This window comes from Halichoeres trimaculatus, unplaced genomic scaffold, assembly GCF_033239565.1.
Source record: "Halichoeres trimaculatus isolate MK-OKI-2021-1 unplaced genomic scaffold, fHalTri1.1 fHalTri1_scaffold_9, whole genome shotgun sequence".
Classification (NCBI taxonomy): Eukaryota; Metazoa; Chordata; class Actinopteri; order Labriformes; family Labridae; genus Halichoeres; species Halichoeres trimaculatus.
In genome coordinates, this window is record NW_027437188.1 from 25,201,751 (window position 1) to 25,215,909 (window position 14,159).

Below are 14,159 nucleotides of genomic sequence, written 5' to 3' on the forward strand. Positions count from 1 at the left end.
TTATCCCAGTCACAACAAGAGACAGATAAATACCTATCAGGTACTTTGTCCTGTGACTTGTGGAAACTTCAAATGATGCTATTAAGACTGATATGAAGGTTTCATGATAGTAGCTATAATTGTTGATAATGGGGGTAGGGATAAAATTAGCTCCTGTTGTTGTTGGAGTCTGTTCTGAAATGAGCATTAGCATTTTACCGTTCATGTTGATGGTGAGACTGATTTTAATTGTTGTACCAGCTGGGGCCTGGCAGGTCCACAGCAGCAGGGCATCTACAGCAACAATCCAGAGGAGCTCAGGGACTCCCACAACATCTGTGGTCAGTGAATTTGACTGGACACAAAGAAAAAAAAAATCTGATAACAGCAAATGGAGTTTGTCAGTTTAAAATGTGCAGGTGATAGATGGGATGAGTCTTGATGAAATTAGATTGGGGCAGAGTAACACCGGGGCTGTTTTGCCTTTAAAGCATTGAGCCCAGGTGATCTGAATCAAGCATCTCTAAGCAAAAAAAGAAACAAGGATGGGTAGGATAAGTCTGTATGAAAAAAAGTGAAAAAGAGACTGCATTAATTCTTAGTAAATCAAGCAAACAGCCTTAACACGACAAAGAGGGAGTTGTTCATCTGTTTGTGATGGTTGCAAAGGAGATAGCTGACCTCGACACTTTAAAAAAAAAAACTGTCATGGATATGGGAAACGTGTTTAAATTCATGGATGACTCAGTTTTGATGAGGCATGACTTCCTGACCTTTCCCAGAATAAAGGTTAAATAATTCCCCAATATGTCTCAATCTATAAAACTTTTTGATGGCCTTGCAAGTTTTCCATCATGTAAGCATGTAATCATTCAGGAGACCACAAAAACAAAGGGAAGTAGAAAATAGTCTCTGTAACGCTCTAACTTATTTGATGAATTACTTACCTAACTTGTTTGTCTTCTGACAGAGCTGACAGTCACAGTTCTCATGTAAAAAGCATTATATCATCTCCTTGTTGGTGCCAGGGTTGAGAGTTTTTAAGTAGTGAGTTAGCAGGTCAGGAATGTGTGTAGGCAGGACACGGAAAAAAAGGACACACTCAGAGGTGATGTCTTACATTTTTTTTAATGCCTCACAAATTATGACAGAAGCAGCCGTTGGTTTTAGAGGAACCTGGGACAAGACGAAAATAACACAGCATTTTTTTTCTGCTGCATATTATTAACAGTACAGAGCTGTGGTGTGGTGAGGGGGCGGATTTGGACTCGTGACAGGCTGAAAATTTGTTTTCCGAGCACGAGTGAAACTACAACACAGAAGGAAGTGGCACAAACAGAGCAAAAGTACAAGCATCACAGGTTTCTATTGCATTCAGGATGATTAAATATCATACAAGCCAGAGGGTGTGTGAGCAACATGAAACTACATTCTTCAAACTGTTTGTACTTTTTATGCAACAGACAAGTTCTCGTAGGAAGTGAGTTTGTTTCCCCTAAATCATGCAGAAGCAAACAAAACAGCTAACACAAATGTTACATGATGGGTTTTTTCAGTCATACCTCACTAATGATTTACTATGTTAAGAAAAAGCAATGTGTTCCCGCATTAAATATACCCATAACTTCTCTTTCTGGGTTTTCCTGCTAATCTTAAGCTTTAAGGCTAATGCTAGCAGCATTATCTTTGTGACTAATGCCTTGACCAGCAAGGCTGGGGTTAGATTTAGGGTAAGAAGAAAACAGCCAGAGAAGATGGAGTTACAGTTGTGTCTTGTTGGCTCTAGATAAAGGAGTGGAACAGGAAAAGGAAGTGTAGGAAAAGTTTGAAATTTTGGGAAACATACTTAACTTGCAGTTTGCTGGACAAATCTCTAACCTTTTTTTAAATGTGTACGTCATACAGACACGAAGCTAGCAGCTGATTAGCAGGGCATAGCTTAGCACATAGACTGGAAACAACTCTTTGAGTACACTTTTGAATTCAGAAACAAGCTTCTCCAGAGCTAACTTTATCCAAGTAACACATTTCATCATGTTTTGCTTCATGGTAAAAACACAGCAGCAACCTCCTGGCTGCAAACTCAGGGTGACAACAGAACTCCAGGATGTCACTGCAGCCCATCATGATACCACAATAAAAGTTAGTGGGTGGATTTTGTAACAGAAGCAGGCTGACTCTTCACCCTGCTCCCAGTCTTTGTGCTGTGCTAAGCCAAGCTGCTTGTTTAGCATGTGGAGTATGCAGAGTATTTCCATGCTTGGAAATTGTCAGAGATGGTGTTTAAGTGCTACATTACCCTAACAGTTTCCGCCCTCATAGTTCCTCTTCCATCTTCACTTGAATGTTTGCAGGGGTTTCCTCAGCGTCTGCCTGCGGGGTCTGATTTTCGTTGACGAGCATATTGAACTGCCAGTCATTGATGTGGGTAAAGTCCTGAGGTTGAGAGCCGAAGTTCTGGTTAAAGTTCACGTCCATGTTGGCAAACATTGTGTTGACATCAGCCTGCTCGGAGCCAAGAAGCATGGTGAAGGCGAAGTTGGGGTCAGAAAACATCTCCCTTAGTGCAGGGCTTTCTAGCAGCTCGTTTATGATGGCCGATTCGTCATTGTCGTTGTTTGAGTCCTGAGGTCCGGGGTAAAAGACCTCTGGTCGAGGAGCTGCTCCAGGCTGGGGAGCACTGAGGCGATCCTCGGCAGGCATCATGGTGAGAGGCGGCGAAAAGGGGAAGGTCTGCTCTGCTGCAGGGGTACTTTCTGCTGCTGTGTTAGAAAGACGACGAAAGATCAGCCTTTAGGAACTTCACACTCATTTGATGACATTTATTCTAACTACTTGAACCTTCATATCTTTTAATTTACTCTCAATCCATTGTAGGTCTTTACAAAGAAATGCCATCCTTGTCTTTGCATCCACATGAAAAAAGAGAGGGTATTCTTTTGCCCTCACCTGTTGCACAAGGTCTGTCTCTGAAGTTGATGTCTGGCTTTATTTTTCTCTTCCGCTTCACCTCGTATGGATCTGAAATAAGCAGATACATTTCACAGATCCTCCTTCAAATGGAAACCAAACAGGCAGAATATCTGTTCAGCCGTACACTCAGGTCTCACCTGGGTTATATGGGAGGTATGTGAAGACAACAGGCTCGCTCTCCATCTGGTCTGAGAGGCGTCGGAGGAGTACGTTGACTTCCACTTCCTCTGTGAGGTCCTGCTCCTGGTAGGGCGGAGTCTTGAACACAATGGCGATCTGTCGGTGGACGTCTGTCTGTGCGAACTCGGCGCAGGCCTTCCAGGACCCTCGCCTGAAGATGATCTCGATGTCATCTGCGGATCGTTGAAAACATGTTTTATCATTGTCACATCCTCTGGTATTACTCTGGAATAACTGAGGACAAGCAGTAAAACAACCATAACTACCAAAATCCTGTAGAATACAAATTTAAGAGGAAGATTTTTTTCCATCAAAACTCAAAAAAGCAACTAAAAGAATGTAAATAGGCCAGAAAGTTGCTACAACCTGCCAGATCTATCGTGGTATATGAAAAGTCCTTAAAAACATAAAACAATACACAATTACAAAATACCAAGTTATCTTTCAATGCTGTACATTTACTGTTTGATTAATCAAAAGTCAACAGTGACCAAATTACAAGCCACAAACATGTCTCTGAGTTTGCATTAGCCATTTCTGTTTTCATAGTTATTAAAGAAAGGTTGTGAGCTCTGAGATGGAGACACATCATTATCATCCTGATCTATAATTATGGCAGTGATCAGTGAGGGTAAAACCAGCTGCCGTACTGACACCGCTTCCCTTTTTGCCAGCTGAAGCCTAGATTTAGCTTTCAATGAATCATTACAGATCTCTCACTTCAGTATACTTCACAGTACTGCAAGCGACTGTGTTTTGTTGAGTCATTAGAAGTTTGATGTGTCTTATCTTGCATCAGAGCCTTTTATTTTATTTCAGAGTTCCATCTCTTCACGGCTAATTCAGTACTGTGCACTGCAAGAGCCCCATTTGTCACTTAAAGTTACGCTTATATAGCATCAAGTAACTAATTTATGCAAAACATCTCCAGAAAAACAGCTCTAAAGAGATTGGATTCACTTTTGGGGAGCTGTAAAAGCATCCATGTTTTTAAGCAGGCTATGTGTAACCACTGTTATTGAAAACTTGAAATTGTTTTTTTTAGACAATAACTTTAAACTGATCATCTATATATTGTCATCATTATATACTTAAAAAAAGATGTTTTGTTATGTGCTTGTTTATGTAGGAATATATTTGTATATATTTTACTTTTGGTTCAAAAACTTAAAATGTGTACTCTGCTGTTTGAAGTATGTGGGGAGTGTTCCTCCCACCTTTCTGCACTTTATCACACAACATGTAGATCTCTGTCTTGCCGGTGCAGGGGCCTCTGTAGAGGTTTAAACAGGTAATTTTCAGCTGTGATGTCGTTGTGGCCTCTGTGAAAAAAAGAGAGCATACAGTTAGATATTTTATTGTTGTTTGTAGGTTACACTGTGGTTAAAAAGATCAAGGTTTGTGCTCAGCAAAGCCTCACTCTTGTCGTAGATGGGATTTGACATCACCGGGCTCAGACTGTCTTTTCTGCCGTCATCCCACTCAAGTTCGCACTGAAAACACAGACGCACGGCGTTCATGTCCATGTCTTCGATACCCTTTGAGTGACCAGCTGAGGGATGATAAAAACAAAAACAACATTGAGGAAAAATATTCATCTCTTGTATTTAAATGTAAACTTGTAGAGACATGATAAATTAAGTGAATGTAAAAGTTCTTTTACTTTGAAAGGGGTCGATATTTAAGTTTCTCCTCTTCTCAAGTGAACCATCAAGGTCTTTCCTCTTCACACACTGAATACCAAGGTTAGTGAAGCTGTGACAGAAGATGAAAGAAAAAGAAATCTTATCAGACCTTTTCGATAGAAACCAAGAAACAATGCATTGGTTTTAGATTCTACAGAAATTTAATCAAATTTTTCAAGTAGGAGATAAACAAGGTGGATCTGTACCTGTGACGTCGGCTGCTGTGTGGATTAAAAGTGACCACACAGATTCCTGCACCATTGGGGCAGTCTTTACCCACAAGGCAGTGGGGGTGAGGCCTGTGTGGGGGGTCTTTGGTCACAAGGGAGGCTGTGACTGTTACCCTCTTTATACGGTCAATGGGACCATGAATCTGACAGAGAAGATAAGATAATATTAAAGTGAGAAGCAAGAGTGCAACGAACACATCATCCCACACAGCGGATGTGTGCCACACAAATAATATGTCTCTGAAATAAGGGTGAGAGAGGAAAGTGGGAAACTCAAAGCATCCAAACATACAGGAGATTCTTAGAAAAGAAGCACCTTGAGGAGCAAAGAGACGAGAAAAACTGCTGAACAAAAAACTTGCACCACTTTAACCTTTTTTTAAAGATAGAAACTAATTTTTCCTTTCTGTCAGTTTTGAACTGTACACCTGAAAGAATATATGTTCAGTAAAAACTAAGATGGAGTTGAGATAGATGCCAAAAAGCAAAAGAAGGCAACCTAAATCCAAATTTTATGTGAGGGTTTAACTTGTGTGATTAAACTTCATGAAGAAAATCAAATCTTCACAAGCTTGCCTCGTTGTCTTCATTGTGTGATGGTGTTTGAGGTTTATTGGAGTGTGTTTGTATGTGTGTGTGTGGGAGGGTCTGTTGGTATGCAGAAGGGGGTAACCCATCTGCCTTTGACCACACTCAAACTCGGATTTGTGGGGACTTTCTTACTTTCAGTAACAACCCACATCCATCCACACTCAGCCTGCCCTCACAGGTCGATGCAGGGGGTTAAAGAGTCAACCTCCAATGAATTCAACTGTAGCTAAAACATTGTCCAACTGTCTCTCAGAGCCAGAAAAGCCCCCTACAATGAAGTATGTCTACCTCTATAGCAGGCTGAGTTTTGTTGTTTTCAGTGCTGGATGTCCCCAGGATGCTTCCAGCCGAGCGTCCCTCACATTCATATCGAAATCTCATGCCTCTCTCTTTGGGCTCCTCCACCACCACCAGTTTGGGTTTGTCCAGAATCCGCTCCAGCATCTCTGTGTCAGCCCGGCTCTGAGAAGAAACACAGCTGGAGCCTTTAGACCCTTGCGAACATGAGGAGTCTCTGGCACGCCGGGAGGCAGGGACTCCCCGGGAAGAATGAGCCATTTCTCTGGAAGAGCAGGGAGGCTGCAGGGGCTGAGGGAAGGAGCACACTGGCTGTGGAGGGAGAAAAAAAAATACATCATTCACTTTGTTGTTACCTTAATTTCACAAGGTTTGAGGCTAACAGACTTATTTTGCAATAAAAATCAACAAGATAGTAGACAAGCATTTCATTATCTGATTTCTTGTTGAGATGTTTTTCTCTGTGCTCACATTAGGAGTATTTCAATCTGAAATACTTATTCCAAAACACAGAATCAATATTAACTCTCAACTTCTCCCAATTTCTGTAAACATTTTTCAGTATTTGGCACAAGTTCCAGTCAACTTCTCAAACTGCGCTAGCTTTTGCTTAGTTTGGATTCTTTCATGTTTCAGAAGTCTTTAAGCTGATGACATTAAAACCAAAGATAAATTTCCTCTCTGAATGTCTTTGAGAACACAATATATTTTACACAAAGCAGCAAAAAAAGAGGAAAATGTCACAAAAAACAAACTACTTATTTTTCACCACATCATCTATTTCAAGATCTGTAAGTATACAAAGCAATTCAAACCTTTCAATCAAATTCAGGCATTTTCACAATAAACATTTGTAGTAATGGTTGAATAATGTGACATTTCCTTATCTAACAACCACATAGGAATAATCAGTTATTTTACCACTTCTGACTCAACTTTAACTTTTTTACATATTTGTACTGATGTTTTTACAAAAGTAAAAAGTTCTCAATGCAACCTCTGCAATGTAAAAAAAAGGAAAAAAAAGCTAGAAATAAACAGTACAGAACACATACCAGATGTCTCTTATTCATTTCAGCAGATCACTGTATATGAATCATTCTGCATCACAGCAGCAGTGAAAACTGAGTCTGTGCATGTTGTTCCTTCATACATGTGCTTTCTATCAATGCACAGAGTGAGCAATGTGCTCCTCGCCTTCCCCCTCTTGCATTTTGAGGTCTTTTTTTTTCTTTGTTACAGCAGAGACCACAAAGATTTTCTGCTCCAAAGAAATGTCTCTTTTCTTTTTCACTTTCTTTATCTACTCATGCCACTTATAAGCTTCAATGTAATTTATAAGAAATGAAAAAGTAACCCCAACGAAGAGTATCTGAAGTGAAAAACTGAATAAAAAGCAAACCTGCAGGTAAGAAGAAGTACAGATCCTCTTTGTTGCCAGGGATTCTGTTAATCAAGCTGAAAGTTCACTGAAGTGCAGCTGCAGGGTCATGCCTCTGCATGACGTCATGTTTCATAATGCTCAGCCGATCCATAGACATCCGCTGTCAAAGAGCCCTTGTGTATGCCTCCGCTCGCATTAGCCTGCAGAATACCTGTTAGCTTCAACAACACCAGGGGCTAAACAAAAGCCTAGCAGAACCCAGCCAGAGAACAGGAAACAGGAAGTCAGCTCATAGTGACGTGGAGCGAGTGGGAGCGCAGGATGAAGAATGTGACTCCTTCAACTCTCAGTGGGTTTGGCTTGTAAACAGAAAGAAAAGCAAACTGAAAGTAGGGCTCAGATTACCCTCTCTGTCTCTCTCAGCCTCCTCCCTCTCAAACTGAGGAGAAACAGGCCTGCAGCTCAAGACACAAAGATAGTATTTACACCAAAACACGGAGCTTTTTAATACAAACCAAAGACATGACAAGAAGTTTCTTCAGTCTTTGTGTGTCTGACTTCCTGGATTGATAATTACCTTTGTGTGCAAACTGCAGCGTCACTGCAGCCTTATCAGATTACACCACTCCTGACCTGCCCACTCTGTAAACCACGTGCTTTACGGTAAGAGCTGGATCTGTCTGTCTGTGTGTATACGACTCTGTACAGCAACAAAACAATCAGCCACCTGCGTGCTATGCTACACACATTCAACACACACATGCTACACCCCAGCATGTCACCTTTTAAAAAAAAACGCACCAAACTGAAGCTGCTGCTGAGTTTTCACACCTTCACAGAGGGGACGCTCCCTCTCTGGCTGTGTTTATTGCTTGAATTTTTTCAAAAGCAAGGCAAAATAAACAAACCTTCAACTTCCTGTTGTTTGAAGTGACCCTAACTCTCACAAAAAATATGACAGGAGTTTAAAGACACATTTTCAGTAGCTTGTCTTAACATCTGGTTTAATGCACCATCAATACAAAAACTTCCAAAACATACAACAAAATAAAGGTATAAGATTGAAAGTGGCAATTAATCTCTAAAACTCTTTCCATAATGGTTTTAACTCAATCTATTATCAAACAAAATACAGATGTAAAAAGCAACAGATTTGCTAACATGAAGAAAAAGCATGTTTGTCTTAATATCTTTTAGATGGAGCCCTTGTTTTGGAGCTCATAAACTTTTCTAAGTAATTATACTGTTAGTTCTCAGAAAAGAATCTGTGCGTATGTTACCTTCATGCTCACCATCTGGGTGTGACAAACCGTGATTCTTTGAAACATTGTAAACCGCTAACAGAGGCAGACACCACTTCCACCACAACAACAAACCGTAGATGACTACCCAGAGACATCCATCCAGCACAAGGGAGAACGCCCAGTGATGTATTCTGATCTTACTCACCTGACATGCTGTTCCTCTTGCTACTAGCTTGGGATGTTGGACCTCGCAGTGGTCAATGAGGTCAGCAGGAGGGCAAGGTGGCCCGGGTAGGGCATGGTTGTTGATGATCTCTTGTATGAGGTCTGTTAAGAAAAAAAAAATCAAATCTAAAGGTAATGCAGCGCTACCAGTATACAATTCAGTTCTTGATACTTATAGGCTGGTAAGTAAAGCTGTAACTGCCTATTAAAATGCACAAACACAGCTATTACTCTAAAATTAATGACTGTTTTTGCCTCAAAAAATTAGTTGTATTTTGAATTAGTAGTGAGGATAATTTTGTCACAGTGACACACAGTATGAACACCAAGTATGGATGCTTTTAGTACACTTGTGGTTTAACTGATATAAACCTGTGGTTGGCAACAGCTTGAGAATTGAGAAAATTCTGGTTCTCTCCCCCCTCCAATTGCATAAAGAGACATAGTTATTATTAAAAGTTTAAATGAATTATTTACAACCCAATCAGCATAAAACTCATCATAAATAATTATAATAATCCAGTAATAATGACATAATAAAAATGAATAACATGGGGTTAATTTACAGGGTTCAATAAGACAAAATGTGTTTTTATTTAGTTTTTTTTTTTTTTTCACTTGGTTAATATACTATCCTGTGAAAAACATCATGACTCATAAGCTGAACAAGAAGTCCACTTCTCTCTTCTGTTTGTGCTCGCTTTAGACCAAACTTTGCATATTTGTCTTTACAGCTTATACTTTCACGATTTTGTGTCTCTTATTGGGAGAAAAGGTCTATACTCACCAAACTCAGACACCCCTGCAGAATAAAACAGAAAGCCAAATGTTGGTGAAAACGGAATATAAACAGAGTTTTGCGGTTGCAAAGGCTGTCAGGGCAAACATTCAGCCGGCCGGGGGAGGCGTGCTCACATGGGTGTTGGCGGCTCATCTCTCAGAAATCACATGTCTGCTCATGATGCCGACATTAAAAACAAGATTGAAGGAAAAGAAGCTTACCAGATGTCTCGGGTAGGATTTCCATATCTTTCATGTCATGTAAGGAGTCTTTAAAATCCACGAAATTCTCTGTCGTGTCCGAGAATTCTTCCAAAAAGGATCAACTTCCGGTTTCGGTCTCAACTTCTGAGTCTAAACTTTGCTAAAGTGATGAAAACAGCTCAAATAACAACTCTTGCTCTGCTTCTCTAACGATCTGTGACAGAGTTTTTGCCATGTGTGTTACGTTTGAAGAGCGAGTTTTGCTACGGTTGTGTGTTCACAGCACCCCGGCTCTGATTGGCTGTTTCTGGGCGTGGAAATCCCCTTTACATTACGTCATCTGTAAAACTAAAGCCCTCCCCTCGTCGATCGTCAGGTATCCTGACCTATGATCCTGACATTACTCTATATCCAGTGTATTAACACCTGTATTTGTATGTAATCTGTTATAATCTACATTGCTCATGAGTAAAACATTGTAAGTCGCTCTTTTCCTGTTAAAGACTGTTAAAGAAGTATAAAAACTCAAACCTAAAAGTTATCTGCAATAACTTTTTCAAAAATTTACAATGGATACCAATGTTACAATTTTTACGTTTTGGTTATTTGTAAACAAGGAGATTTCTTTCAAGAGGATAGAAGATACACAAAATCAGTCGGTGGGAATAAAATCTCTCTCTCTCTCTCTCTCTCTCTCTCTCTCTCTCTCTCTCTCTCTCTCTATATATATATATATATATATATATATATATATATATATATATATATATATATATATATATTTATATATATATATATATATATATATATTTATATAAACCGTTCGTTAAGTTTTGGGGTGAAACAAAATCCCCTTCACCCTAATAACCATATAACTAAAACACAGGTTATTTGAATGCTCTTACAAACTACAAGCATTTGGGTGTTATTTGCAAACCTAAAACCAGATAAACTAAGCGTTTTTATATTTCTCCTGATCTTGCTGCAATAACTTGTTTCTGACAAACTTAAGCAAGGTTGGGAATTCCTCATTTCATCATAAATAGTAAATTCAGAAATGCACCAATTACCTCTCGGCACGTTTAGGAACCTACCCCAAACAGTGACGTATTCAAACTCTTTAGTGCCATCAATTTGACAGACTTATTTTGAGTTACGGAAGCACAGCAACGACACCTGCTGGTACAAGTGAGGGAAATCATTTAGAGGAGGTCATCTGAATTACAACGTGGTTTAACATTGAACTTTTACAGCCAGGAGACATACAGCAAGTCTGCGCTGCTCTCTGACACACTGACATTTTGTCTTAGCCTTTGGTATTCTGGGCAGTCTCACAGTGTCTCACTGTATGCCCTAATCCCCATGGCTGTGAGGTTATGCTGTCTTGTGAAGTTGTGTTGTAATTTCACCCCTAACACTTGGTTGTTCACTTATTCACACATTTAGCTTTTCAGTTCAGAAATCCAAGCTACCATGTCTGCAACACACTTCCCACCTGAGACAGGACAAGTTTCACAATAGCAACTTATCAGATACAAGACAAATTCATACTTCAACTAAAGCCAAGACAAGACCTGGAATTCTAGCACAACTGGTCAACAGGTCAGGTCCTCTTTTCTTTATTATTCTTCTGGACCCAAGCAAGAAGGACCCTTATTTCTTCTAACCCAGAGGAGAGATTACACCTATCAGGTTGGTTGGTTCAAATCTTTTTCTTCATGTCTGTCAGGATTAGGTGTTGTAGAAGAGTGTTTTTATTCATTTTGTAGCTCCAGAGCTGTCTACTTTGTACAATAATACAGCCTGTTTTGAAATAAAAAAACTTTCAATAGGTGGCGCCAAGCCCTATGGAAAGATTCTGTAGGTCTCTCAGGAGAGATTTGGATTGAGAGAGGCTTGGGCGGAGAAATAATGGAGCCCAGCTTGCATAAAATAATTTAGATCTCAGTCGGATAAAACAGTTTTGGTATTTTTTGTTGCTTTTGAGCCCAGAAATAGTATATGTATTACTGTTGCACTAGTATTCAACTTTTTTTGCAGTACAGAAAACTCACACTGACAAAAAATCAACAGTCTGTATTTTCTGTTTTCCTTTAGTTTCTTTGGGTGTTTCTGTGTTTTTGATATTTTCTTCTATAATGTTGTTACTTTCTTTTTTTCCTTTTATTTTTGGTGTTGCCCCCTTTTTTGTTGTGTTTGAACTTCATGGTCATTGGTCACCACAGTTCAGAGTTTTCACTGGTTAATGCTTATTCAGGGCCTGATCCCAACAAATGCACACTGAAAAACATTCCTGCTCCTTCTTTTGTGCACAATCTCAGGAGTTGAAGTGTGTGAGGCATCTCACACACAGAGATAGACACTGTTTTTTTCCCTGTATGACATGAAGGCAGTAGGTAGGTGACTATTTCACATTTGATGTGTGTTTCTGAACATTTCAAACAGGGATCACTGTCAGATAGGGGTTGCCAGCTATAGTATGATAACAGCCATGTCTTCCTATACACATCAAGACTCTTCTACACACACCAGCTGCAGGGGAGATACAGAAGAACAAACACACACAATAGAGGCAGGGGGACAGAGGGAGAGACAGACACATGAATGCAACTGTATCTGTATCTATCTTGTATTGGATGCTGGGTGGATGGACACCAGTGATGCTGTGAGCTCAGACCACCCAGAAACACTGCGAACACTCTTCTGTTGGTTATACCACAGCAGATCACACAGACAAGGAAGAAAAATGTCACCTTAATTGCATTGCTTCTGTCAACTAGCCCATCTTCAAGACACAAAACAACAAGAGATGTAAAATGTAAAGTCTGCATTAAAACATCAGGAAACTTGTTTAAAATGATATAAGGTACAGTAAGTTTAGGTGAGAACAAAATGCAATAACTGAAAATGTTGATGAGTGCATCTTACTTAGTGGTTATTGATTAGCACTGCATCCACCAACAGAAAAAACGACAGAAACAAACCTTGTGTTTCAGTTTGTTTTTGGTAGCACACCAGCAAAGATTAATTTAGAATTGGGTTAAGCCACAGTGGCATCAACTCTGGGTTTATGAACTGTCTTTCTGCAACCAGAAGTTTAGCAGTTTGTTTTGACATCTCTATTTCTTACATAAGTGTATTGCTTCCACACCAGTAAAGAAATCTGTATGATGTTTTAACAGGAAATGTTACGGTAATGTTGTGATAACTCTCTACAGATCTCATTATAGCATGATTCAGACTTTTTTTCCCCTTGGTGTGGCAGCAATACGCTTCCTTAATTACTTAAAGCACACTTGGCCTTATCATGATTTTTAACTTAAAACAGCAACTTACTTAAAAGAGGTTTCATTCTCTTCATAAGATGAGGTGTTGTGGTCCCTAAAGTCAGCAAAAGGAAAAACTAATGTCAGGTTAAACCAAAAAGGAACAAAGTGTCACAGAAGGAAAGACCATTTATCAACAACTAAGAATCATGGCCATGGTCTATCAAAAACACAACCAAAAATAAAGACAAAACTCTGTGAACAAAATTCAAATACTTTTAAATTAAAATGATGATAATTACTAAAAAAACAAGCAACATATTCTCAGACAACTTCACCCACTTTCAAGGTGCACAGAAGAAAAAAAAAGTCTAAAAAGGGTCAAAACTCCAACAACACCTGTAATATAAATAACTATATTATTCCTACATTTGTTCCTACCTGTTTTTACCTGGCTTTAGTTTTTACACCAGTGCACATCAGCTTATGGCTCTATCAGCGTGAAACATGGAGCAGTTGACATTTAAGTAAGATTTAAGAAGAGGAAAAAGTCTTAAACATCCAGAAACATTAGATTAGATGCATCCACAACTAGGTTAGCCAATGGGGAGACTGTAAAGGTAGGTTGGGCATGTGAACATGTGGCCTCAGGCAAATGATTTTCTCAGGTGAGTGTTCCAAAAACTGATGAACTGGCTGCACAGAGGGACAGTGGTTGAAGCGTAGGTGTATTGTTGCGATAGCGACCTGTCCAGGTGTTCCCCACCTTACGCCCTGTGACAGCTGGAATAGGCTCCAGTTCCCTCTGTGACCCTGTGAGGGAAAAAGCAGTAAAGATAATGGATAGGTGGAGGAAATAGATTTAAGAGGAAGGTCAAAGGCCTTGAAGGGAAAGAAAACACAGACATTTGAACACACATGCAGCAGAATGCCCTCTGGCATTGGCTGCCTCCTCTCTCCTCTGCCACTCATTGTTTATTGGGTTTAGAGGTGAGCTCGATCACCTGCTGCTGTAGACAACACCTGTAGCAACTGCACAAGTCAAAAAAAGAATACAGTCATCAATCTCAAGCCTTTTTTTCACAATGGTGTGTAAGAAAAAAAAGTATTGAGATTATGTA

At 39.7% G+C, this 14,159-nt stretch overlaps 1 protein-coding gene across 2 annotated transcripts; it reads right to left on the minus strand.

Annotated features, from left to right (window-relative positions):
- Positions 1–1,096: 1,096 nt before the first annotated feature.
- Positions 1,097–10,091, minus strand: relb (v-rel avian reticuloendotheliosis viral oncogene homolog B). 2 transcript variants are annotated; one of them, XM_074680407.1, is made up of 11 exons: positions 9,791–10,091; positions 9,576–9,590; positions 8,769–8,890; positions 5,927–6,247; positions 5,024–5,190; positions 4,796–4,887; positions 4,553–4,684; positions 4,350–4,454; positions 3,090–3,305; positions 2,929–3,000; positions 1,097–2,741 (listed from the first exon to the last, which is right to left on the minus strand). In XM_074680407.1, exons 1-11 carry the CDS (start codon positions 9,822–9,824, stop codon positions 2,296–2,298), a joined length of 1,722 nt encoding a protein of 573 aa, XP_074536508.1. In that variant the 5' UTR covers positions 9,825–10,091; the 3' UTR covers positions 1,097–2,295. The 2 variants fall into 2 exon arrangements, with proteins under 2 accessions (XP_074536508.1, XP_074536509.1); XM_074680408.1 differs by lacking the exons at positions 8,769–8,890; positions 9,576–9,590; positions 9,791–10,091 and adding an exon at positions 7,338–7,564.
- Between the last annotated feature and the right edge of the window lie 4,068 nt (positions 10,092–14,159).

Bases quoted from the DNA above. Each gene is read 5' to 3' on its own strand.
- relb (XM_074680407.1), bottom strand. From the start codon at position 9,824: ATGAAAGATATGGAAATCCTACCCGAGACATCTG. The intron at 4,455-4,552 runs GTGAGGCTTTGC...TTTTTTTCACAG, and splicing joins AAATCCCATCTACGACAAGA to AGGCCACAACGACATCACAG. The intron at 2,742-2,928 runs GTGAGGGCAAAA...TTTCTAACACAG, and splicing joins AGACAGACCTTGTGCAACAG to CAGCAGAAAGTACCCCTGCA.